General features: G+C 42.2%; 1 protein-coding gene across 9 annotated transcripts in view; it reads left to right on the top strand.

Annotated features, from left to right (window-relative positions):
* ANKRD44 (ankyrin repeat domain 44) overlaps positions 1–24,392 on the top strand; it is a 143,310-nt gene that overhangs the window by 85,880 nt on the left and 33,038 nt on the right. For 7 of the 9 annotated variants that reach the window (XR_005105723.1, XM_037397262.1, XM_037397265.1 and 4 more), the window contains exons 6-16: positions 85–172; positions 2,471–2,613; positions 4,004–4,216; positions 5,705–5,783; positions 8,947–9,061; positions 12,607–12,689; positions 14,036–14,099; positions 16,559–16,627; positions 17,363–17,503; positions 20,323–20,406; positions 21,300–21,411. Coding sequence is in view for 8 of the 9 variants with exons in the window: in XM_037397262.1 (XP_037253159.1) it covers positions 85–172; positions 2,471–2,613; positions 4,004–4,216; positions 5,705–5,783; positions 8,947–9,061; positions 12,607–12,689; positions 14,036–14,099; positions 16,559–16,627; positions 17,363–17,503; positions 20,323–20,406; positions 21,300–21,411 (1,191 nt within the window). In the remaining variant the exon portion in view is untranslated. The remainder of the gene's footprint in view (positions 1–84; positions 173–2,470; positions 2,614–4,003; positions 4,217–5,704; positions 5,784–8,946; positions 9,062–12,606; positions 12,690–14,035; positions 14,100–16,558; positions 16,628–17,362; positions 17,504–20,322; positions 20,407–21,299; positions 21,412–24,392) is intronic. The other 2 variants (XM_037397263.1, XM_037397267.1) reach the window with 1 other exon arrangement.

Here is a 24,392-nt window from a genome sequence, read left to right as displayed (position 1 = left end):
TTTTGTGATCACAACTGTATTGCTGGAATGAACTGTTGAGTGTGTGATCTACAGGGTTGGTTTACTTGCTGTTGTTACTTCTAGATGGTGAACCTGCTCTTAGCCAAGGGGGCAAACATTAATGCTTTTGACAAGAAGGACAGAAGAGCTCTTCACTGGGCAGCGTACATGGGTAAGGCTTGGGCGGCTGCTCCTTCTTTTTAATTTCCTATTCACAGACCAACAGCATGTTTTAAGATACGGACAAGAGCAGACCTGGCCGTGGCAAGTGATCATTGTATTTGCCCTGAAGAGGGAAGGGTTCAGCTGATCTAGACACACACTGCCCATTTATGGTTTTGCAGCTGGTGAGAACTTGGCTGTGATTTCCTTTTTAAGACAGTTGGTTGTGGCTTTCTGTGTTGGTTTTTTCATTTTGGTCTTTTTATTCTGACTCTTAACTCCAGCCTGAAGTGTATTTGGGCTTGAAAAACTGCAGGTTATGTTTGTGTCAGTTTTTGCTAAGAACTACTTTATATAAAATGCAGGCAATTAATATCATAAATTCTGCTGATTATGTGTGTTTATTAGCTGAGATATTGTTAGGAAGTGCTCCATAGGCTTTCTTCCTGTTAGGAGCAAATTGTCATCTTTTATTCCAGAGTGGACAAGAGCAACTGATTTGTCCATTCAGAACGTCAGTGGTGTTAGCAAATACTGCTTAATTAGATCAATTGATATTAACATTCCTTTCAAGTTAAAGGAAAATTTCTTACAGTGGGGCATTGCAATTTAAAAATACTAGAACAAGATTGCCTGTGATAGTGGTCATGCTTGTTCAAGAGTGTTTGTGGGCCAAGCAGTATATTCCAGATCGTAATTTGTGAGGTGTTGTGTGGCCTCAGCCAGGAACCCTTTCATCTGACCTGTCAAAATCTTGATTTTAGTCCTGGCACTTTTGGAAATGAGATAATAGGAGATTTCAAACTGTGAGAAAAGCATATTGTGTGGTTTTTTAATATACACAGACAGATGGAAAGACTCTTGGCAACAGCTGTGATTTGGCTTTTGAGCTAGCGAGCTTTGAACTCCACTCTTTAGAGGTGAAAGGCTTTTACATGTGCTGTGCCATTCCGCATCTCTTTTGCTCTTAATTCTTTTTAGAAATTAATGATGTACTTCTCTGAATATTTAGGTAACGTTTAAGGCCTAAGTTAGCAATGGGTTTTAGGAGGCTGTAGCATAATTTGGACAGAATTTAGATAATGAGACCTGAGCATCTTACCCTGTAAACCCTCGCATAGCTTTATGAATGCTTTAAATATCTTTGGGCACTTTGGACTTTGTCTATAAAGTTTCCTAGGTCCTGCACATGACTGGAGCTGCCTCTGTCATGAAGTGCTGTACAAATCATAAAGGACAGATGTCCGTATATGTCCATATAAAGGACAAATTTATATGGTGGTTGACATACGGTATTTTTAATTCTATTAAAGACAGCTCTGCTTCAACATGAAGCAACAAAGACTACTTCCTCAGTTAGCCTTGGTTTAATTTTGGTGGTGGGGCACTATCTGGGAAGGCGGGCCAGGTGGTTTGACACCTTCAGGGAGAGGAGGAAAAAGAAGATACAGGTGGGTTATAAACTGCATTTTGAGATGTTCAGCTCTTTCCTTATATTCTGTAGGATCTGATTCAGGGCTAAGCATTTAACTCCTGAAGACAGATGTTCCATCAACCTGGCAGACAGCTCTCGATCTGTGTGGCTGTTATTGCAATTATTTTAGTTTGCAGGCCGAGTATACGTGTATGGATTATAAGTTCAGATTCAAACATTTGTAAATCTATATTCAGTATTTTTTTCGCACAGTTTTGAGTTAATGAGACAATTTTGCAGAGTCAAAAACATTATCCAGAGGTCAGTGGATTCAGTAGAAAATCTTGTGTTTATATTGGTAGACTTTGGATCAGATTCTGCACTCACTTGAAATTTAGTTTTCTGTTTGTCCTCAGTGGTGCTAGAAAAGAGCATTCATTTATTAAAGTTATTTTGTATTGCTAACAAAAACCAAGTGTTAGCCAGTTGTGTTTGCAGGTGATGTCACCAGGATGCTGTTTTGGGAGACTTGTATCGTCACGCTCCTGTGTGCTCACTGTTTTTTCTGTAACAGGGAGAACAAAGCACAAACTGTTATTTTTGGAGAAATAAGTGGAAAAGAGGTGTGGTTTTGTTTTTTTAATGACTGGAAAACTAATCCAGTAAAGAAATATTTGACACATCTGGTGAGGGTGAATGCATGGTTTTCTTGACAAGGCCTGGAGCTAGGATTAAGAACATTGACGAAAATGGGGCTTTTTTCCCTTATAAAACTGTGGGAGCATTGTGAAACAGCACCAAAAAGGGCAGTGCATTAGCAAGAAAGCTGTAATCTGGGAGAAGTGATGCTGTAGGATGGTATACTCATTGTTTACTATCTTTCATCTTTTTAAGGTCACCTGGAAGTTGTTGCCTTGCTGATTAATCATGGTGCAGAAGTGACTTGTAAAGACAAGAAGGGTTACACCCCACTTCATGCAGCTGCATCCAATGGGCAGATTAACATTGTGAAACACCTTCTTAACCTGGGGGTAGAGGTATGTGGTAACCTGTTCTTCGTGGCTTCCATGTTTCTCCGTATTTGGACATATTATTTTCTTCTTTCTTATGGATGCTGCTACAGATACTGGCAGAGATTCTAAAGAAAACCTGTTTTCAGGACCACCTTGTGCTTCATGTGGTCGGTTAGTTCAAGAGCCAGCAAATGTTTTGGAATAAAGAATGCCTGATACGGACAGTAAATTCCAGGCTGCCTTGCTAAAGAAATCAGGAAATATGTGCTATTCCTGCAGAGGAAGATGGAATAGTGAAATTTCCCTTGGCTCAAGATTCCCTTTGATATGATGAGCCGTTGTTCTCAGCATATACGCTGTATACTTTAATAAACAGCAGTTCAGGCTGATTTAGTTTAGGGACCTGTATTTCCTCAGTAGCTGATGGAGGGATTATTTTCACTCTGGAAAAGAAATTTTTTTTTCAGGGCACAGATTTCTCTTAGTGTAATACTGTCAACTCAGTGGTTCAAAGCAGCAGTGAGATGACCAGAAGAGCCTGCACTGGTTAATCAGTGATGTCAAATAAAGCCATTGCATTTGCCATTGCATTTTCAGCTGACTTGACCTGCCAAAAAAATGTCAGAAGTCTGTGTTCACAGGCTGTTGACTGTGAAGTTGAAGGGCAATAGGTGTTTCCTGTTATTAGCAGTACTGTGCTAATAACTACCTTGAACTTCCACGTTCTCCACCACTGGGGAGATGATCTTTGAGACGTCTGTATTTCATGGAAGGGTATTCATGTCATCCCCGAGTCTTTTGTACAGTCTGTCTTGCCCTATTTTACAGAACGGCAGTTGAATACCAAGTTGGTCATCAAGTAATATAATCTTAATTACATCTTTATAATACTGAGCTAATGGAAGCGGTTTCTTATTGAAGTGAAAATGGCTGTACATTTTCACCTTCCCTTTACTCAGATGCCTTCACTCCCTTCCCAAAAGAAATCTGTGGAAAGAACTCTTAAGCCTAATTCTGTTAACAAAAATACAGTAGTCACTGGTTTAATTTTTTTTTTTTTTTTAATAAAGATTGTGAGCTTTTGTTTATTCTGCTTTCCCCGCTTATATGTAAAAGCTTTCCAGCTTGTTAGAACTTTTGTCATCATCATCATTACATAGTCCTGCTGTCAGCTTTAGGCTTCATACTGGCTTTTAGAAATCGCCAGTAGGATAAAAAGTTAATAATAGTAAAGGTAAAGCATGCCAAATTAAGCTCTCTGCGAGTATATTTTTGTCAATGAAATTTGCTGGTGAGAAATACGCCCTATGACAGTTCAAGCCTCCAGCTATTTCCATTTGCAGTATGTGATGCATTATGTAAAATGGTAAGCTGATGTCTGTAATTTTAACTGTGTCTCCTTGTCTCATTTTAGATTGATGAAATGAACATCTACGGAAATACTGCACTTCACATTGCCTGTTACAATGGTCAGGATTCTGTTGTTAATGAGCTGATTGACTATGGTGCTAATGTAAATCAGCCTAATAATAGTGGATTCACTCCCTTGCATTTTGCTGCTGCCTCCACTCACGGAGCACTGTGTCTTGAACTACTAGTGAATAATGGGGCAGATGTTAACATTCAGGTAAAACTTGCGTTGTAGCTCTTCAGTGTTACTTTACCCTGTTTGCATACCTCAGGAGACTGGAAACTATAAGAATTAGAGCATGGTTTTAAATCCTTGATGGAGCTAGAGTGATGCCAAGAATGTTGATCATTGAACTTTTTGGATGAGATTACTCCCTGGCAGAGGAGCTCTCAGTGCCTTGATAAATATGAGGGCAGCTTTAAACTCTAGGCCAGCCACTCTCCTGAAGGCTTGAACCACTACTAAAATATAGTCCTGGGAGCTCTGTCAAAATGTTATCTCAGGGAGTGGTGGTAAGTCAAGGAACTGCTCCTTTCTGGTGTCTTCCTTGCCCCTACAGTACAGATTTAATTACATCTGATTCGAAAAAGCTCCTTTTGACTTTCCCAGCGAAGTAGGACCTGGAAGTTGCTTGTTTACCTATTTTAGAGCCTGAGTTTAAAAGGTCTGATTCTTTTTAGGGTATCTGAATGCTTTTGAATACAATCAATACATGTCGATGAAGCTGAAAGGGACTTGCTGTAATCCAGCAGAGGGTACTGGTATAATTACCAGAAGACTTGAGATCTCTGAGTTCATATAAGATCTCAACTGCTTTAAACTTCGTTTCTGTTTTCCATCTGTAAAACTGGTCTCCTAGCATTTAACACCTCTGGCGAGTCCCTTGGGATCAGTGAATAGTCAGTGCACTATTTAAACTCAGAATTATTAAAATGAAATTAGGGATTGTGCTTGCCAATGAATGTAAAACCCCCTGCTGGTAAACAAGATGTGATGTGAGTAGTGGGACTGGGACCACCTTCCCTCGCTATTACCTCAGCTCCTCGGTTTCCCCAGTCTCAGTTTCTTTTTCTAGAACCCAAAATGTTGATCTCTACTCATTGTACCTTCCCTTTCACAAAGCTTCCCTGTTTTCTGATTGTCTTTTGTAGACATCCTGGTTTTGATTGCATGGAAATTTAGGAATAAAAGCTTTTTAATGCAGTGGCTTTTATTCTGGGATGTATCTGTAAAATGCAGATTGATAAACAGGATTTGGTTTTTGAATCTCGGAGACTGCTTCTGCTTAGGTTTATGGTTCCTTTGCTTTTCTTTATTCCCCTCTTTGCAGGGATTAGGGAAAATAATGACTGAATGGGAAACATTATTTTAAAATAATATTCAAGAATAATACATCGTATATCTGTAAGTTTCAAATAATAATTAATATTTAATAATATTTAAATACTTTAATAATAATAATAATAATAATTAATACCTGTGTCCAGCCAGGCTGTAAGGTCCTGTGTCCAGCCCATTTCCTACTCATCGCTGAGGAACTGTTTTACTTGCATGCACTTACTGTCACATACAGATTCGGTCCTACAGACTTTGGAGGCCAGTGAGGTTTTGTCTGAAGAGTAGCTATAAGGTGTTGAGCTGAGAGACTTCAAATTTTTACCACCGCTTTACATGCTAAATGGCTTTATGTTTTGTTTCTGTTAGAGTAAGGATGGGAAGAGCCCGCTGCACATGACAGCTGTCCATGGGAGGTTCACGCGCTCGCAGACCCTCATTCAGAACGGTGAGTTTCTGCGCCTGTTTAACAGCTCTCCAAGAGAAAAGGCATTTCCAAGGTTGCAGTTTGTAGTTGTTCTGACCCAGAGTGCCAGTGGGCTGTCCTGAGAGCTGCTCAGCTCTCTGTCAGCGTCTGGCTTTGAGTTGCACTGACAGCTCTCATTCCTGCGTGTCATCGCAAGTTGAGATTTTGCTGGTTAACAGAACCCCACATTTGTCCAGCTGACATGGCCCAGCTGAGCTGTTGTGATTCTCAACCTGAAAACAAGTATTCAGAGCTGTATTTAGGTCTTTTATTCTGCTGAGAAGCAGGCACGACTTTCTTTCTCAAATGATTTAAAAACTGAAAAAAAGAAAAATTTTCTAGTTGTCCTCCCTTGGGAACGATGGTGTTCTTAGAGCTCAGAGCGTTTTCTCTACTGTCCACTCAGCAGCTGTCCTGTCACCTCCCTTAGCCCTGCTCCTCGCCCTGTCTTCATTAAGTGTTGAATAAATACTCAGGAGGGTGGACCAGCACCACCTTGTTTGTTCTGGTACAGCCAGGATTCCTGATTATCAGTCATTCATCAGGTATCTCTTTTGCCCAAGAATACTAGAGTGTAACTAATATTATTGTTGGAGATCTGGCAGAGGTCTGTTTCCAGCTGACAGAGGTTGCTCTTACTGGTTCTTTGCTTACGCTTCAGATAGTGGCCTGGGGTGGCTGGGTTGGGTGGTTGGGTTTTTTTGGTTGTTTTCCAAAATCCAGATGTGGAACTTAAGTGTGAGGTGTTGAAGAGGGCTGAACAGTTACACTGGAAATGTAACAGCACGTTTACACAAGACTGTGTTTTAAAATGGAGGTCTTCAGTACACCATGCTTCTTTCAGGTTGTCATGCAAATTGTTGTCGTATCTCTCCTTGGATAAATAAAATAGACATAATAAAAGGAGTTTGGGCAAACTGGAAGAGACCGTGCTTTAATGCAATTTTTAGTTGTTTAGTCCGATACGCTGTCTGACTTACAGCTGTTGTTTGCTGTCGGTTGGATTTGTGGGTGAAAGGACTGGCAGTTCTTCATCCATCCTTCACGCCTCTCTGCTCTTCAAGTTACTTGGGTTTCGCTTCTTTCTTCGTTTGCTGCCCCTCTAATTTTAGTCTTGTACTCAGATCTGATTGCAAGTGACTTTATGCCTCATTGCCATGGGATATTATGGAAGAAAGAAATAGCAAGGATAGAAAGAAATGGAGTTTCATTCTGCGGTATTTAATGAGTTGACTAAAGAGGTCTGAATTTCTGGCTGCTGTCTGTAGTAACTTGTAGAGGAAGAATGGATTACCTTAAGATTGGGAAATTGCAAGTGAGATACCTATCTTTAAAAATGGTGAAAAAGAAAATCTGGCTGATTTTACATAGATCAGCCAAAAATTCTGAAATGAGCAAACTGTTTTTAAACACTTAGGGAGGATCTGGGCAATATCTGGCATAGATTTCTCAAGAGTAAAATACGCCAAAACATCGTAATTCTCTTCTACAGCAGGGTAACAGGCTCTGTGAACGCAGGGCAGTCCTCTGACTTTTGTGTGGGCAGGTGGTGTTCATGGAAACCTCCGCTGGGGGAGGCTCCACCCCAGGGAACCTCTTCCAGCATCTCACTGACCTTTATTTCTGTTCAAAATTGCTGTGTAGTGCTTTACTAGAACTTACTGCCGTTACGGCCTGCTATCTCCTGTGAATAGTGGACATGCAGTAAATATTACTGTATCCTGATGTTAGCAAGACTTTTTACAAGCTTTCATAAAGTATTCTCACAGCAAACTAGTGGGCTATTAAAATATTACAGTGTTGATGCATAACTAGTTGAAAAACTACTCTTTGGACATTATTAATACAGGGGTTGTTGCTGAAATGGAAGGTGCAGTGAGGGGTTTTTCCGTTTCCCTCCTGGGTCTGGAACTATCCAGTATTTTCATTAACAGCTTTGATAGTGGAATAGAAAATGTGCTTTTAACATTTGGAGAAAACACGCAGTTGGGAGAGACTGTTAGTTTGGCAGAAGGCGGAGTCAGAATGGAAAATGTTCCTGTCAGGTTGGCGACAGAAGCTGTAGCAGAGGTGAAGCAAAGGAGGCATGCCCCACGAGGAGGGGCGGCTGCAGCGGTGCCCAACGGCAGCAGCTGGCTGGGGGGCGGCTTCCCGGGAAAGGAGCTGGGGCTTGTAGAGCATCAGAAGCTTGTTGACCACAAGTCCACAGTGGCGTGGTGCTTAAAAGGAATGGTCAGCCGTGTGCGTGGTGCTGTGCGACGTACAGGAGTGTATAGATAGGGCTGTAGCCAGCGGCCATGAGGTAATCCTTTTGCTCAGCTCGGAGCTGGGAGACGTCAGCTGTAGTACTGTTTCTGGCTTTTGACATTTTGCTTGCAGAAGTATGTGAGCCAGCTGGAGAGGACTGGGGGAAGGACAGGAAAAGTTGGAGTACAAACCTGGCTTACAAGGGGAGACTGAAAAAATTACAGTTCCTTGGTCCAAAAAGAAAACAAGGACTTGATAGCAATCTTTGCATGGGTCAAAAGCCACAGCGGAGAAGAACGGAATAATGTATTTTTCCTGCTTGTGAGGATAGAACATGAGACAACAGGCTTAAATAGCAACAGGGAAAGTTCTACTCAGGCACTGTTTGGTTGTTCTTTGGTGAGATGCCGAGAAGGCACATAGCACACTTGTTTGCAGCGTGTTCCTGATGGCCTCTTGAACGAATTTATTTCTATTTAACATTGTTGTCTTAAAGGTAAGGTTGAGTGTCAACACCTTTAGGAATGAGGACGTCGTTTCAGCATTTTATTGTTAGTTTAATTCAAGGCATCTACTTATACCTTTGGATGAGCAGCAAGTCTGAAACGTGTACTTGATCACTGTGTGCCATCCTGCTCACCTGTCTCCCACCATTCCCCCCCCACCCCCCCGCCAACAGTGCAGTGGGAAAGGGAGGTGAAAATGCTGCTGCCAGACCACGTGTGGTACCAGGGGCTGACAGCGGACAGCTTGCTGTGGGCTGGCTCTTGGTCTGTGAAATTTAGAGTCTCTGTGGCTGGACTGGTTATGCTGCATTCTCTAGAGAGAAATAACGGTTGTGGTCACCGGTTCATGCTTAATCTTCCAGTGTTAAACTGTATGAAAATGTCTTTTGCAGGAGGGGAAATTGACTGTGTTGATAAGGATGGTAACACCCCTCTGCATGTGGCTGCAAGATACGGACATGAGCTTTTGATTAACACTCTCATAACCAGCGGAGCTGATACTGCCAAGTAGGTGGCTGAAGTGGAGCTGTTTGTAATGATCAAGTGTTCTGTCTGACGCCTGGAAACGGTTACTCCTCACGTTCTGAAGTGTGAAGGTTAAAATGGATAAGCATAATTGTACTGTCCTTCACTGGGTGACACGAGGCTAAAATCTGGACACTTGGGAAGTGTGGAGAGGAAGAAGCCCTGCTAAATTGCTCTTGTGCCCAGTTACACACTGTAGTATGTAGTACTAGTACTGCTAGTAGTACAAGTACTGCTTCTTTTTCCTAAAGCATTGCTATGACACAGTGGTATATAATGTACCTGAAGTACATAGGCATATAAAGTGCATCTTGATCCCAGTTATTCCAGAAAGTCTGTAGCGATGAGTTTGTAAAGGAAATGTAATTAAAAAAAAATCAGGTGCCTTCCAAAGGAATTGTATGCCTGTTCCGTAGTATCTAAAATAACCTAATGTTTAGTGGCCTGTTACACGTGGTGGTTATCTTTTTGTCTTATATCTTTTGGAATGACATAGGATAATCCATAGCAATGCAGTATTGCAAAGCAGATGATACCAAGTATTTCTGATCTTGGTATAATTACAGCCTGTCTTGATATTACATGGTTTCTGATATTAGGTGGCTGAAACAATAGAACTGCTTTTATCACTTGTGATTGGGAGTCTTTTTTGACTAGAAGGACAAGGACTTGAAATTAGACAGATTTATAAACACTGATAGTGCTTTCTGCTTTAATATTTTGTTTGGGTTTTTTTTTTTCTCTTGCACATGTGTCAAGACTGCACCCACAATGTGATGTGTTGTCATCTCGAACATTGGCAGGTGCTTGACTTTTAAGAGTACTTGAGTATTGGTTACTTATGGCCTGTCAAAAGAAAGTAGCAAACCTGAAGGTGGACAAAGCGGGCTGTAAGACCAGAATAATGCAATGCCATGAGGGATATCTGTGCCAGGTGTTAAAGGGACCATAGGATTTCACGAATGTAAGTTTTTGGCAATTACCTGCACATACCTCCAAAATGTAATTTAAGAGTCTTCTACCTAGAACCTACCATAGAATTCAGTGACTTCTCTTGACTTACCTAGTTAGGAAAACCTGCTTTCAGATGCAAATTAGCTGGTTTTAATTTTGAAGATACTTGCAGCTCTCTGTATTTTGTTTGTTTGCTTGATAATATTTGAGAAAGTGGCACATTTGCCCATATTCCTTTATCAAGTATGACTGTCACCATGCAAACTCGGAAGATGGAACAGATCCTCAGTTGGCATGGATAATGAAATTCCACGTCGCTCGCTTTTATCACTATAGCCAGCATGAGGATCTTGGTGTCTAAATAGCTGTGTATTTTTCCTAGCCCTTTCTCCAGTACAGTTCATCAGTCTGTCTCTTATCTTAAGGTTTAAAGGAAAAATGACGTGCAGTGGGATAGCCCACTCTTGGAATCAGGGTGATCTAGTCAGAAATTTCTATTTCACACTTGGGTGACTGGAACATTGATAGAATAAAATCCTTTTTCCAGCAGCAGAAATAAGTGAAATAAGAAGTTGGCTCAGAGATACCAGGCAGATGCTACTGTCTGTGCTAAACAAGGATCGCTGAAATGCTGGGGAAGGGCTTTCATATGTGCTGCATGTAAATAACTCTGGCTGAGCTCCCCAGATTGGCTTTGAAAAGAAAATTCTGCAGCATTGTTAGCAACAACAACTGCAGACAGCTTGGTCAGTCTTTTTGAGGCAGCTGCATTTAAAGGAAAAGTGTGTAAGTGGTGGGAGGAACCAGTGTGAACAGCGTTATAGAAGTGTGACACTGGTTAGCAGATGTGCAGATAGTGTATATTGATGGAAACCAGCCAAAACGTATGGTGGGTGGAAATCTTGACTGAAAAGAAGAAAAATACAGCTTTAGATAACTAGGTGGAGGAGGAGATAGAGGGAGATGGATGTGGAAAGAAGCACGGCAATACAGAATGTCCAATGTTAGCTTAAATGAATCCACAGCTAAAAATGCAACCTGTTTATACAGTTGCAGCAGCTTGGTGGAGCTTGTGCCGTTTCCGTCAAAGAACGGGCTGTCAGACTGCCTTTTAGTTGTTTAACTGGGATCTAGATGCTGACACGAGTAATATCAAAATTTATACAGCGCCACAAGTCGGCTCCTCAGTGTAGTAAGGCAGCAAGGAGGACGCATTTAATGTGAAGACAGAGGAAGGATGGGCTTGTGGATTCTGGAAAGATTAAGTTTTTTAAAAACTTACAAACCAAAATTAGTTAGATCTATGTACAAAATGTTGGAGAGAGCGACATATCTCTACAAACATCCACTTTCATTTTTGTCTAAAGCTTCATAAGTAACTATGATTTATGGTGAGTCTTGCAGAAAGACAGATTCCTTCATCTTTGGGTCTGTATCTGAAATCCTCTTCCGTAAGGTGATCGTACTCTCCCATCCAGTTCTCTTGCAGAAACGAAGGAGACCTATGAATCCACCTGCTGTTGTTTGAGAGTTGCCATTTTTCAAAAACCTGTCTGCTGAAGCCGGCAGTAGATGATAATCTTGTCACCGTAGTTGCTGTCAGAGGCTCCATGTTTGTGCGCGCTTGGAGGACTGCCTGTAGGATAGTTTTTCTAGAATAACAAGATGCTTTTCACAAAAGCAACGCTAAATGGCAGAAGCCAAGATGTCCAAATCCAAAAGTCTTCTAAGACAGTAAACACCGGCATGCTTTGGCACCGAACTGGGATAATTTGCCGATGTAAATACAAGCTGCTGAGTGCTCAGCCTGTTTGAAAGCTGTGTGGTTGCCTGGTACAGATTTAGCTCAGTGATAGATGGCCGACCTTTTTTTTTTTTTAACCCAGCATGTCTGCTCTGAGGAGTATATAGTGTAATTAAGAAGAGGGTCATTTGTTAAACAGGTGGAAAAAAGGAAAGGGTGTGTGAGGAGAGTAGCTGGAGCAAATAGGAAAATCAGGCCTTTAGTTCTTAGGATGTGGGAAGAAAACTGTGTGTGTTGTGGCAGCCTAAAGGGAAGCGTGAACAGCCATCAGCGACCCCAGCCCTGGGGGAGGGAGGGGGAAGAAGGGGAGGCTTTGAAAACCCACCCGAGAGTTATCTAAAGGATGCTAACTGCAGGAAAAATGGATTTCAGAAACAACATTGAGAAGATTTTGACATTTACTTTTACCTCAGAATGGCATTTGCAGTATGTGTAGCTGATGCAGAAATTTGTGCGTCCCACACTGGGAAATTGACTCCGAGCAATAATCTGCGCTCTTGCTACGTTAGCTTTTGCCTTGAATTTTTAGAAACCTTCCTGCGACATTCTGTTCAAAGTGTAATGCCAAGATTTTGCTGTATCAGAATATTTTTAACTCCCGAGAAGGCTGGTAAAGAAATACAGATAAAAATAAATGGCAGGCAGCAAGGAAGAATCTTCCTCGCAAAGGATGAAAATGCTGCCTTTGTGGCAGGTTTTGCTATGTTGTGTCTGTGTGCAACCCGCATTTTCACATGACTCCGTGTAACGAGGCTGTTGTGCCTTTCAGGTGTGGGATCCACAACATGTTCCCTTTACACTTAGCAGCGCTGAATGCTCACTCAGACTGCTGCAGGAAATTGTTGTCGTCGGGTAAGTAAATCCTGGGCTGTCTGTGGAGCTCCAGTAGTGTGTGTGTGTCTGCTGCTTACGGTCCCATTGTACTGGTTGTTGTGGACTGTTGAAGTGGAAGGCTTCCTGTGCTGTGGGTGTCTGGCTGTGTGGTCTGGTGTGCGGGAGCGCGCGAGGCTTTCCTAACAGCATGCTGGTACTTCCTCCACCCTGTACTGTTCATGCCTGAAGCTCTTTTCTCCTGGCAGGTTCAGAGAGTATATACTAATTCCCCAGGAGGAGGGAGGAAATTTAGGACCCTCTTCCAAACGATAAGAATCGGAGACACTGTTTTGTTTTGGGTTTTTTCCTCCCAAAGGAATAATTCAGGAAATTATCTCTTTGGGACCTCCACCGGTGCAGGTATTAACATCTCACTGATGATGGTAGAGTTTAGGTACAGCTGAAGTGTGTTTCTGAATCCGGCCAGAGTAGAGGACTTAGGCTGGCCAAGGCTCTGGGGGCACGAGAGGGGAAATGAGTGGGAGCATAGCGTCAGGAGAGCAGTCTTAGGATCCTCAGCAGAGCCCGAAGCAGAAGCAGCAGGACACAACCATTTCAAAAGAGGCAGTAATCAGGTGCCAAATCACACAATCTTTTTTTCCAGGGAAGAGTTCCCTTGAATTAAAAAATCACAAAGCAGATCATATGCTTTTTCTAGAAAACTGCTTCATTACTTAACAGGTAAAAACTCCTACAACCTTCCCCCCTAAACTTGCGTCCTGTAGGATGTAAAACAATGTGAAAGATGGTAATTGCACACACCGTTACGTTAAACCTTGGTGTGTTCTGGCCTTGACCGCTAGGTCAGGAAGGAAGAGAGCTTTTTCTCTGAGTGAGCAGAATTAATACTGCCAGGCTTCTATCTCTGGCCTTACACATCTTGGTGAATAATACCCCTGCGTGCTCCTGGAAGGCTTTCCAGCCTGAAAACCACACACAGTAAAAATGGCCCCATTTCATGTTCAGGCGGACTCTGTGGTTTTTCCTCATTTCTTCATGTTTTCTGTCTTCCTGTCCTCCTGTCACAGTCCTCTAGATAAATATGTGCCTCATAAATGCTTGTCACATGGTTTTAAATAGGGATGTGGCGCAGAGCTGGATGTGGAAATAGATGCTGGTCGACTTTGCAGCTCTTTTTATAAAGCTGCCAAACTGGAGCAGCTTCTCACCATTCCCGTGACAACCTCTTTCTGACTGTAGTTGCTTGCGTTCTGTCTTTTTCCAACTAACTGATTTTTCTGTCTCTGCGATGTTTCTTGTGGTTTAACTAGGACAAAAGTATAGCATAGTGTCCTTGTTTAGTAATGAGCACGTGCTGTCTGCAGGCTTTGAAATAGACACCCCTGATAGTTTTGGAAGAACGTGCCTCCACGCTGCCGCTGCAGGAGGGTGAGTAGCTGCGCCTGTAGCTGTTGTAAGTTATTTTGTGGCATTGTTGCAGATCTGGTGCCAGCCAACTTAACTGTGCCATCCACAGAGGAATTTATTGCGGTGCAAGGGAAGCAAAGTGGTCTGATGTCAAATCTGGGTCACTTGAGACTGCCTTTTGCCACTGCCCTCATGTAGATGTTGCTTGCAAAGTAAAGGAGACGATCTGATTCCCTCTGCCGCAGAGAGCTGGGTTGTGATTTGAAGCGTGGGTTTCAGGCGTAGGGTAAAATTCATTGTTTTCGTGTCCCTGTGAAGATTGCTTCAGCTTGGGGTGCGGGTGCTCTGTACTGACCCAGGTGTGTCTGTTGGCCCCAGCGGTGGCCGAGGGCTGGCAGTCAGCAGGAAATCATCAGTTCCTAGGGCATAGCGAGCGAGGAGGAGCTGCAGCTCCTGGGATGCTGCTGGCAGGGGAGTTATTCCTGGCCTCCACCTTTGGACTGTGTCCTTGTCCAAAAATGCAGCTATGCAAGTGCCCATCAGACTGCAACCCCAGTGTCCAAATGCAGCTTGTCTCCCTCTTTCCCGTTTTTCAGCCGCAAGTTCAAAAGTTTCTAAAAGAGAAACCAACAAAAACCCAACCCCACACCAAGCAACCAAGCCCCAGCCTCCAAATCAGAAAGTCAGAAGACTTGTTCTCTCAGGGTGATGCATTCCTGCTAAGTGCTGGGAGGCCAGAAATGGAAACAAAAGAAAACTGAAATACATCGATTTAAGTTGTAAATGTAGCATCCAGTTAGTTTAATTTTTTCCAAATAATTGTCAGTGGAGTGCTGTGAAGTTAAACTAGTAAAAGGACAAAACGTTTGGCAAGCATTGATTTTTGACTCTTCTGTCGAGTACTTTATGGCTCAGAAAACAGCTGAAATGGAGCTTTGGCTGGAATCCAGCTTCGATTCTCTGTGGTTATAGCAGGCAGAAATGGTCATCCACAGGAAATACTTGGCAGTCTTTCTGGACGTTGCTTTTTCTTCTTGGTGGTTCAAAATGTGTATCACAAAGTTTTTGTTATTACAAAAAAAAAAAAAAAAAAAAGAAATTGATCCAAATACTGGTTTTATTATTCTTATGGTATTACTCTTCTGTATACTTCTGTCATATTAATAGAGGAGGTATGACTGTTGCTTGGATGGAGATTATTGTAGTATAGCTCAGACACTATCTCTTTGATAAGGCTGCACCCCAAAAAGAGTAATGAAAATAACCTGGAAGTCCTAAAGAGAAGGACAGGCTTCATGAGAAGCAAAAGTGGCTCATGAAAATAAACCATATTTTTCCAATGGTTTACTATAATTGTCATCGCTAACAAGTGTTCTTATTTTTAGTACGTTGTGGTGAGTGTTCTGTAGCTATTTTACACAATAGTGATGTTGAGTAGGGATGAGCATACACCAACATATTGCATCTAGTCTTTTTTTTTTTTTTTTTCCTGGAGCTGGAGCTATACAAAAGGCATTCATTTTTTTCCTGATACATGCCTGTTACTCCCATTACATTAATGGGAGTTGCATGGGTACTAGGAAAAGAACGTACTTCAAAGGCCTGCTCATCTGATTGTGAACACAAATGATTTATTGCCCCTGTGAATGACAAGGAGTCTTGGAAAGTGCTGTGCTTCTTTATGTCACTTTCTGGCTTGGAGTCATACATTTATTCGCTTGAATTACAAAAGATGTGAGAATTCAGCTGTTCTGTTTTGTATTAAAAATCACCTGGCTTTAAACAAGGTGGAGCAGCAGCTATGACGTGGTGAACGCTTTGAACAGATAAAAAGCAACGGAGCCCAGCTCATCCGCTTAGATACGTGCAGTATTGATATGACAGTCACTTTAAATAGCTATGCTCCTTATTCAACAAAGCACGTAGGGGTGTGCTTAAATCTGTCAACAGTCAACAAAACATAGCAGAATAAACCTACGAGTAACTCTTGTGATTAAATGTCACTACGTGAACAGGATTTGAGCAAAGTGCTTACTGTTGAATGCTTTGCTGAATGGGGGTGGATTTCGTTAAATGTCACCTCTTCATTATTAGACTGGCATTTTATAAGCTGGCAGCAACTTTCTTTTCAGGTTCTCTTATAAAATACCAGTTTGGTGTGGGAAGCATTAGAGTCCAGCTCCCACTGAAAATCTCCAAGACCACTGACTTCAGATCACGTTTACTGTGCTGTCTTTGGAAATTTTTTTTTTCTTCAGCAGAAGAGAAGTTTGAGGTTTTCTAGAAAAAAAGAAATAGTTTTTAAAAGCTTCATTTTCTGTTTGATTGAATTTCATGTTGCAGTTGGCTGTACCCTGGTTTTGCAGGGCAAGTAGTACAAAAATACTTAAGAGTAACTTCTTCCTCCTTGGGGACAGGGAGCAATACAGATGTAAACTTCTGGTTTGTTCATGTTTTGTTTTCTCTACTTCTCTTTCCAGTAATGTTGAATGTATAAAACTCTTGCAAAGCAGTGGAGCAGATTTTAATAAGAAGGACAAATGTGGGAGGTAGGTAAATTATGAAGTTCATTTTAAAAAAAAAAAAGGCTTCTAGCAGGCAAGGAAGAAAGACCATCTCAGTCTGGAAATCATATGTTGTATGAAAAATGACAGTAAAATAAAGTAGGAGTTTGGCCTTCCCTGCAGAACTCCTGCTGCTGCAGTTATATGCCAGACAGGTGCAGACTTCATTAAATACATGAAAGCCATCCCACCCTCTTGAGTTTTCTGTTTTAAAAATTTCACAGTTTTTTTTTTCTTTATTGCTTCTCGTACTGCCTAAATTCTTTACTTTGTGTGCCCAAGACAGCACGTGGGTTATGATGGTAGGATTGCTGCTATTTGATGTGCTTCCTCGAGGTTTTTCCCCTGCTATGAAGTGTTGCTATGAGTGTTGCTATGCCAGCTAAATGAGATGCTGCAAGGGACACTGTGCTTTGCTCTGCCTCCCAACTGGAAGAAAGTAGTGTGTATCCAGAGCGACAGCAGAGGCTGTCGCTGGGAATAGGTTGTTTGCAAGACACAGATTGATGATCTGTATCCTATTAGGCTTTGTAGGAGCACCAAAACTTCGAATTAACACAATATTTTGTTAAATTTCCATAACTTTGCATTTCATCACAGGAACATAAGGCACTGATGCTAACTGCTGGAAATGTGTAGGAATACAGCAATTAAGATTTATCATTATCCTCAGTGATGCATATTGGAATATGAGGTAACACATTCTCACTTATGTTCCAGGACACCTTTGCACTATGCAGCTGCAAATTGTCATTTCCACTGTATTGAGACACTGGTGACAACAGGAGCCAATATTAATGAAACAGACGACTGGGGACGCACCCCTTTGCACTATGCTGCTGCTTCTGACATGGACCGAAAGTAAGAAAGCCTCTTTGTATTCCTTGTTTGTATTCCTTGTGCCTCACTAAATTAGTGTCATCTATGATGCTATGTCTTTTGAGCCAAAAAAATGACCCCACCAGCAAAGGTATTTCTCTCAGATGCATGCATGACTCCGTACAAAGTTGCCCTGACTAGAAGCCAAATCCCCAGATGATGTGGCAGTTCAGCTCTACAGTTTACCTTTGATGTAACGCACGGTTTTGCAGCCACCCTGTCCTACTGAACTATTTTCAGAACATTTTGTCTTCTGTTTTCCTCTGTGTGGTTTCCTCACAAGAGTAAGCTCAGAGAATTTTCTACTCTGTCAGAAATGATGGAGCAAGAGACAGCACAAGGAGAAGTTTTCCTAGATGGGCTGCAGTGACAGGTAGACATCTGGCCATGCTGACAGCCTGCCTGGAAAAGATGGGACAGATCTACCCATCAGCCTCTCTCCGCTGTCAGAGCTGATAAAAATGCTTGCTCTGTCCAAACAGGTTGCTTTTTAGAGACTTCAAAAAGAGGGAGGTTTGGGAAATATCCTTTGCCAGAATGCAGTGCTGTTCTTGTGAGAAAGGGGGAAAACAGCTGCAGAACTTCAAAATCCTGTGGTTAGCGACTTCAATGTCTAATGCCCAGATAGTTGCATATTTTGGCAATCTCTTCCTTACAACATACAGTGTAAGACAGGCTCAATTATCCTGTTAGTTCTCTCTTAAAAGTGGTAGATATTTATTTTAGGTCATCCCATGTTTCTCCATCTCATTCCTCTAGGCACTAAGGAACTGGTGTTTTGGTTTCTTGTGTAGTGAGGTCTGGTGAAAATACATCTGGCTTGTTCCCAGCAGAATACCACCTCAAAGCCACTGCGGGAAAACTTCAGCTTAACTTTGTGGCAGAGGTTGGATGCCATACCAGAACCTTGATAGCTGCTTCAGCATTTGCTGTAATGATACTGATGTAAAAAACGTCTTCCCTGTCACTCTCAAACCTGAACAGTGCTGGGAGGAAGGAGGCAGCAGGATCTTCAAAGGTGTGTGCTTGGCACTACAGTCAGAGTAGGCTTGTTGGAAGGCTTTCACCACTGACTGTTTCTAATACTGCCTTGGCAGGGTGAGGTGTTGCCCATAGTGTTGAGAATAGTGATTCGGTGTGTGGTTTTCAGCTTTTGGCTCTTTGTAGGTGAAGTTCCTGCATTTAAACAAGCTCTTGGTTAACTTCAGGATGTATCTTTTCCATCACTGAAAAAAAAAAAAAAAAGCTTGCTTTAGTCACATCCTGAACATTGGCAGGAATATATGGCCTTTATTTGCCCTCATAGTCCAAACCTAAATTGATTCTGATGTGGTGATGCTGTCTTCTCATTAAATTTTCCAGTTTGAGATGTACTGAAAGAAGCCTTGTTACACAGATGAAATGCTTTTTGCAGTCCACGATTTTACAGGTCTGCATATTTTTTCTTCCCTGCTGAATGGCAAAAAACTCCCAAGGTCAGACAATCTCAGTCCAAAGAACATTCATAATTATTTAACTTTGGATGTGGACAGTTAATGAGCAGGGAGAAGTCTTGGTGCAGCGAGGTTGCCCTACTGTTTCAGCTGTTCTGGTAATCGTTGCTGCTTATGGTCTTCAGAAAGTACCCTTTCCTGCAATGGCAATGACAGCAACACGCTCGTTAACGAGCTGATGGCGGTTTCTGAGTATGTACTGTTTCTCCAGATCATCACTTGCTCTGTTCAGGGGACCTTATTTTGGGATCTCACTGGTTTATGTTTAACTGAAAGCAGATACAGGTAGGACTTCAGCATAGCATGAGTGCTGTCTATGACCTTACAATGTTAATATTCAGCAGAGTTATTTTGTTGATAATGAAGTTTTCTCTGAGTCAGTGGGCATCAGACAGACCCCGGGTTTGTAGAACAACCCATTATTGGTAGCACCCACAGGAAGAATGTCAGATCTTGGTATTACAAAAGGGAAATTGCATGTTAAAGAAAGAATATACTGTTCTGCATTGTGCAGAATCCAGTCTGGAATTTGCGTGTTGTATTGGGATTGAAATTAGCAAACTGTCCTTCTACAAACCTTTCAAGCTACTGGTCCGTGATGGCAGCGGTTTGTAAATGTGTGCTGTGTTAGCCTTGGTGGTCAAGAAAGATCATAATCACAAGTTCATGATTATAAGATCAAAAATCATAGTCTTCTGTCTGCCATCCGTCCCGCTGGGAAACAGAGGTGCCAAAACCAATGCGGGTGTGCAGGATTACGAAGGCATGCTGAGCTATTTGAAGAATCTAAAGAACCTGACCAAGAGATCCACGTAGTGTTGCCAGGATATTTCGCAGAATGTGAGGGGAGTCAGCAACCCAGCTAATGCAGATTCAGGATAGACCAATTTAGTACCGGTGATTTAAGTTTCTCTAAATGCTAATTGCTAGAGAAGAACTAGCAGGTTACTGTAGGAAGAAGCAAGTTGTTGTAATCCTGAGTTCCTCTCTGCAAAGGAAACAAAATGCACAACAATGCTGTGGGAGAAATTTTCTGATGGAAACCAGAATTTTTTGGTTGTTTTTTTTTGTTTTTTTTTTTTTTCCCCTGGCGTTAACTTGTGGGACAGTAAACCACATGTTGTAGTGGTCTCCATAGGTTGCAAAACTTATTAGCTGCAGACCCATGCAGTATACTCACTTAACTTGTATAATTCTTACTGTTGGCTGGAGGAGGTCAACTCCTTGCAGGGATGGGTGGCAGACTGCATCAAATCACTGGTATGATACTTTGAAAATAAGTTACATTTTTCTGTCCTCTATGCTGAGAAGAAAGAATATTTTAGGTAACTCCCATGAAAATGCTGAAGAACTTGAAAGAGCCAGTGAGATGAAGGAAAAAGAAGCTGCATTGTAAGTTTGGTAAATCAGTAAAGCAGTTAGACCTCATTTCTGGAGAATGCCACTGCTTTTGCTCATTCATTGCTCTGCTAAACACAATGCTTGGCTTTAATGAGGGCTAACCTAAAGAAAAAAGCTCTACTCTCTTCTCTGTGCACATATTCCCTGCTATTTCTCTTCCTGTGCTTGTTGCTTTTTCTTAATTGAAAAGGTACTGCTTCAGTAATTTCATAATTCTTTAGTATCATGCACTGTCTTATTTTAATGCTTTGCACTGAGTATGTTGCAAAAAGAAGTAGCCAATGGTTTCCTCAATGCAGTTACTAGGATTGACGTTTTCACCTAGCTGCTTAATGAATTTTTTGTTTTAAAAATCCCCTTTGTCATATGACAACCTTATGTTCGCTACAAATTACAAGCTATGGGAGAAGGGAGTAATAACAAATTTGTGGTTTCTTGCTGGTTTAAAAAAAAGTGGCAGGATCTATAAAGAGCATAAGGGATCCTTTGAAAAACATATGATTTAAAAAAAACAACAAACAAGCCAACAAAGAAGAAAATATGTCTATGTAGCTACCTGCTGGGAAATTGACTCAGTTAAGTCTTTAAGAACAGAGCTGAGTAGCTTTCTTGCAGGCTTTGTAATGGAAAATAATTTTGGTAATCTCGAGTAGGCACAAAAGTTAGATTGGAGATTGTTTTTTACAAAGATGATCTTCAAAGATGAGTGGGGATTTTCTCTTTTAAAAAATGGTGAATGTGAGAAGCTATTGGTGAAAAGAGTTTTGAGGTGCTGCTAGAAATACAGAATTAAGTGCCACTTTTCAGTGCCCCTCCCAGCTGCGGTGAGGGATGAGTCTGTTAAATACTGAGAGCTCACATTTACACTAGTGAATTGTCCACAGGTGTCTAGAGTTCCTTCTGCAGAACGACGCCAATCCATCTATCCAAGACAAAGAGGGGTACAACACTGTGCATTACGCTGCTGCGTATGGGCACCGGCAGTGTCTGGAACTGGTGAGTGCTTGGTTTCGGAAGCCCCTTATCTGCTGATACCTATGCTAGTATTGTGAACTCCCCGGAACGTTACTGTTTGAGTTCTGTAGATGTTCCGAAACCTGTGAAAACCTGCAATATGGTACAGTAAACTCAAATATATGCAACCAGATGTATCTTAAAAATATGTTAATCTTGATAATCCAGTTCTTGTTCAGCAAGCTGCTGCTTAAGTGTTGTCTTTGAGTGGAATTTATGTGTGCTCAAATTAATTTTAACTGTGATCAGAGTTTTCCCAGTGTATGTGTATGTGGCAGCAGTAGGGGATAATTCCCAGGGCATGACAGTCTATGTGCCTTGTTAGCTGGCACAGTATCTGACTTGCAAACTGAGAGAGTAAATAGCTTTTATCAGCTGTGTGCCTGCAGTGGCTTTTGGCTTCTGGTGAAATAACAGCAGCGTTGATAAAGTTATCATAATCAAGATGAAGCTTGTATGCCATGTAACTCTTTTTATTGCTGTTGCTTTTTTAATACCCTGAACCTGAATGATTAGAAATTGCATCTCATAAGAAGCCAAAAATTGTTAGCCAAAAATTGGATTTGGGAGATGTATAGTATGGAATTGTAGAAGTTTCTGACTTGTAAAAATAACTGCCATGAAGATGGGTGTTAACTGAACTGCTTGATATACAGGGTGATCCAAAATGATTGTGTCACATATGAATAGACTTCACTTTCTTTGAAAGAAAAAGGCTCTAATTAGAAAGTTGTATAGGTATTCATGCTTTAGTAAGAACGCTGCGTGCTGTTTAGTGTTTTATGTTGTTTGGTCCGTTCTTTCTCTGTTGAAGAGTCAAAGTGCTTGGTTGTTGGAAAGGAGCTCTGCGCAGCACATGCAGCTTTTGCACGGCGTGTACCAGCGCTGCCGGTGGTTGCCACCGTAGGAGGAAGGCTGCAGCTGGCCTGCCGCGGGCACACAGCTGGGAGCCTTGGCCTGTAATTACACCAGGGCAGCCCTGGGTCAGAGTTTCAGGTGGGATGTCAAGCCTTTTTAGCTCCCACCTGCGCAAGCACATATATTTAGGACACTTAAAATATCCCTGCTCCTTTGTTGCTTGTGGCAGCAAGTTTGCTCTTTCCTTGTTTGGAGCCTTCTCCGATAGCTGATCTCTCGTGACTCTGCCCGTGGGGATGGAGGGGTCCTCAGCTCAGCCTGCCGCCCCTTCGGAACAAAAGCAAATGCTGGTATTTGAAGGGCACTTATATGGAGTAGCCTCCTCTGTGCCATGTACAAGCCTGCACTTGTATGGCCACAGGAATGTGTACTGCAACCTTACCCGTGTCTTATCACCAAATTTTTGCATGACTTGCAGGAGCAGAGACCTCCAGAAAAGTATTTTCACTGGGGGATTCTCTTTCAGCCTTCACATCAGTCCCTGTGTGCCGCCATGCACAGAGCAGGCACGGAGCAAGGTCTCTCTTTTCTTTTCCTCATTGCTGTGTGTGTTTTCTGGCAGCATATCAGTTGCAGATAGTGACCTGCTATCGAGTCCTAGTGTTGCTTAGGCTTGCCAGACAAAAGGAAGAGCTGGAAATGCAGTGCATATCAGAGGTGTTGGGTTTTCTTTTAATTTTGGAGGGTGAAATGCAAACTGTGGACTAGAGACAGCTGTGCAGCAAGCGTTCTATATTTGGACAGAGAAATTCAATGGTTTTCCATTTCAGTCTTCCCATATTTTTCACTATAGCTGCAGTACAGAAACCCAAGGTCAAGCATCGTTTCCAGAGTTACAGTCATACAGCTGTTCTGTGTACACCGGTGAAGGGAAACGGCTATGAATTCGAGCATTTTGTGTGCAAAGGACCACTGTTGCGTACTAGGGTGTCTGCCTGAATGTTTTGTGGGGACCAGGATTTTGTCATTGGTGCTTAGAGGCTGACAAGCATCTCATTTTCTCTGGAGCTCAGTGTACCAGAAAGCATTTGTGCTCAATCGACAGCAGGACCAGGACTCCTCATCCTGGCACCCACTGTCAGAAGAAGGTGATTCTGTTTTGTTTGTGTGAGCAGTTGTCCCTTAGCTCTAGTGAGTTACAGAGTCCTAGGTTTAATAACTTGATGTTTGATAACAGTGACTAACTAATTGATACAGGCACCACCTTCACACTGATTTCTTTGCATTGCTTGGATTTGGGATGGCAAAAGGGCCAAGACCAGTCCTGAGTAGCTGAAAGGTAATTGTGCTGCGGGCATGAAATGGAAATAATCCTCATGCCGAGGTTTATTCATTTATTCCAATGCAAGAGTCCCAGGTGTTAAGCCAACTGTTGTTTGCCGTGCTTCATCTGTCTCATAAAGTAGTGTCACCTATAGGCATCACAAACCTGTAACGCAATCAAATTGTTTTTGACAGAGTTATGGTTATTTACAGCTCTTCGAAGGCTGTGTCTGAAAGCTGCAATAAGGATGCATGTGGTGCAGATGGAAAGGAGCCTCGCTGTCTCGTGAGGCTGACTGGTGGCTTGGGCACAGTTTGTTGTGCTCTCTGTGGCAGACCTATGACAAGGACTTCGTCACGAACCACGATCTTTATTTCTGGTAGCTGTTAACCACAGCACGCTGACTGGTCTAGTTACTCATAACTGAGTGAAGCATCCAATAAGGATTAACTGCTCCTAGGTGTGACTTTCAGCTAGAGGCCTCTTCTTTGCCACATAGCAGAAGGAGCAGTAAGTCATCAAATGCCATCTTAGTCCTCAAGCATTCCGTTTATCTGTTCTGAAACCTAAACCAACGCATCAAGAAAATGAGCAGCAGCGCGTGCCTCGCTCCTCTTCCCTGAGCCGCGCCGGGTGCTCAGCACCAGTGCAGGCTGTGCCAGCTCCAGCTAAGGCTGCAGGCTGCCTTGGTGCCATGGTCTGTGGAGTAGGTGCACGAGGAGGCAGGTTGTGTCTGAGGGAACCTGGCTGGGTTTATCACTGTATCCTGGTCATACATTTT

Source organism: Falco rusticolus, chromosome 8, assembly GCF_015220075.1.
Source record: "Falco rusticolus isolate bFalRus1 chromosome 8, bFalRus1.pri, whole genome shotgun sequence".
NCBI lineage: Eukaryota > Metazoa > Chordata > Aves > Falconiformes > Falconidae > Falco > Falco rusticolus.
The sequence above is the reverse complement of the archived record's forward strand: the minus strand, read 5'-3'. Positions and strand labels throughout refer to the sequence as shown.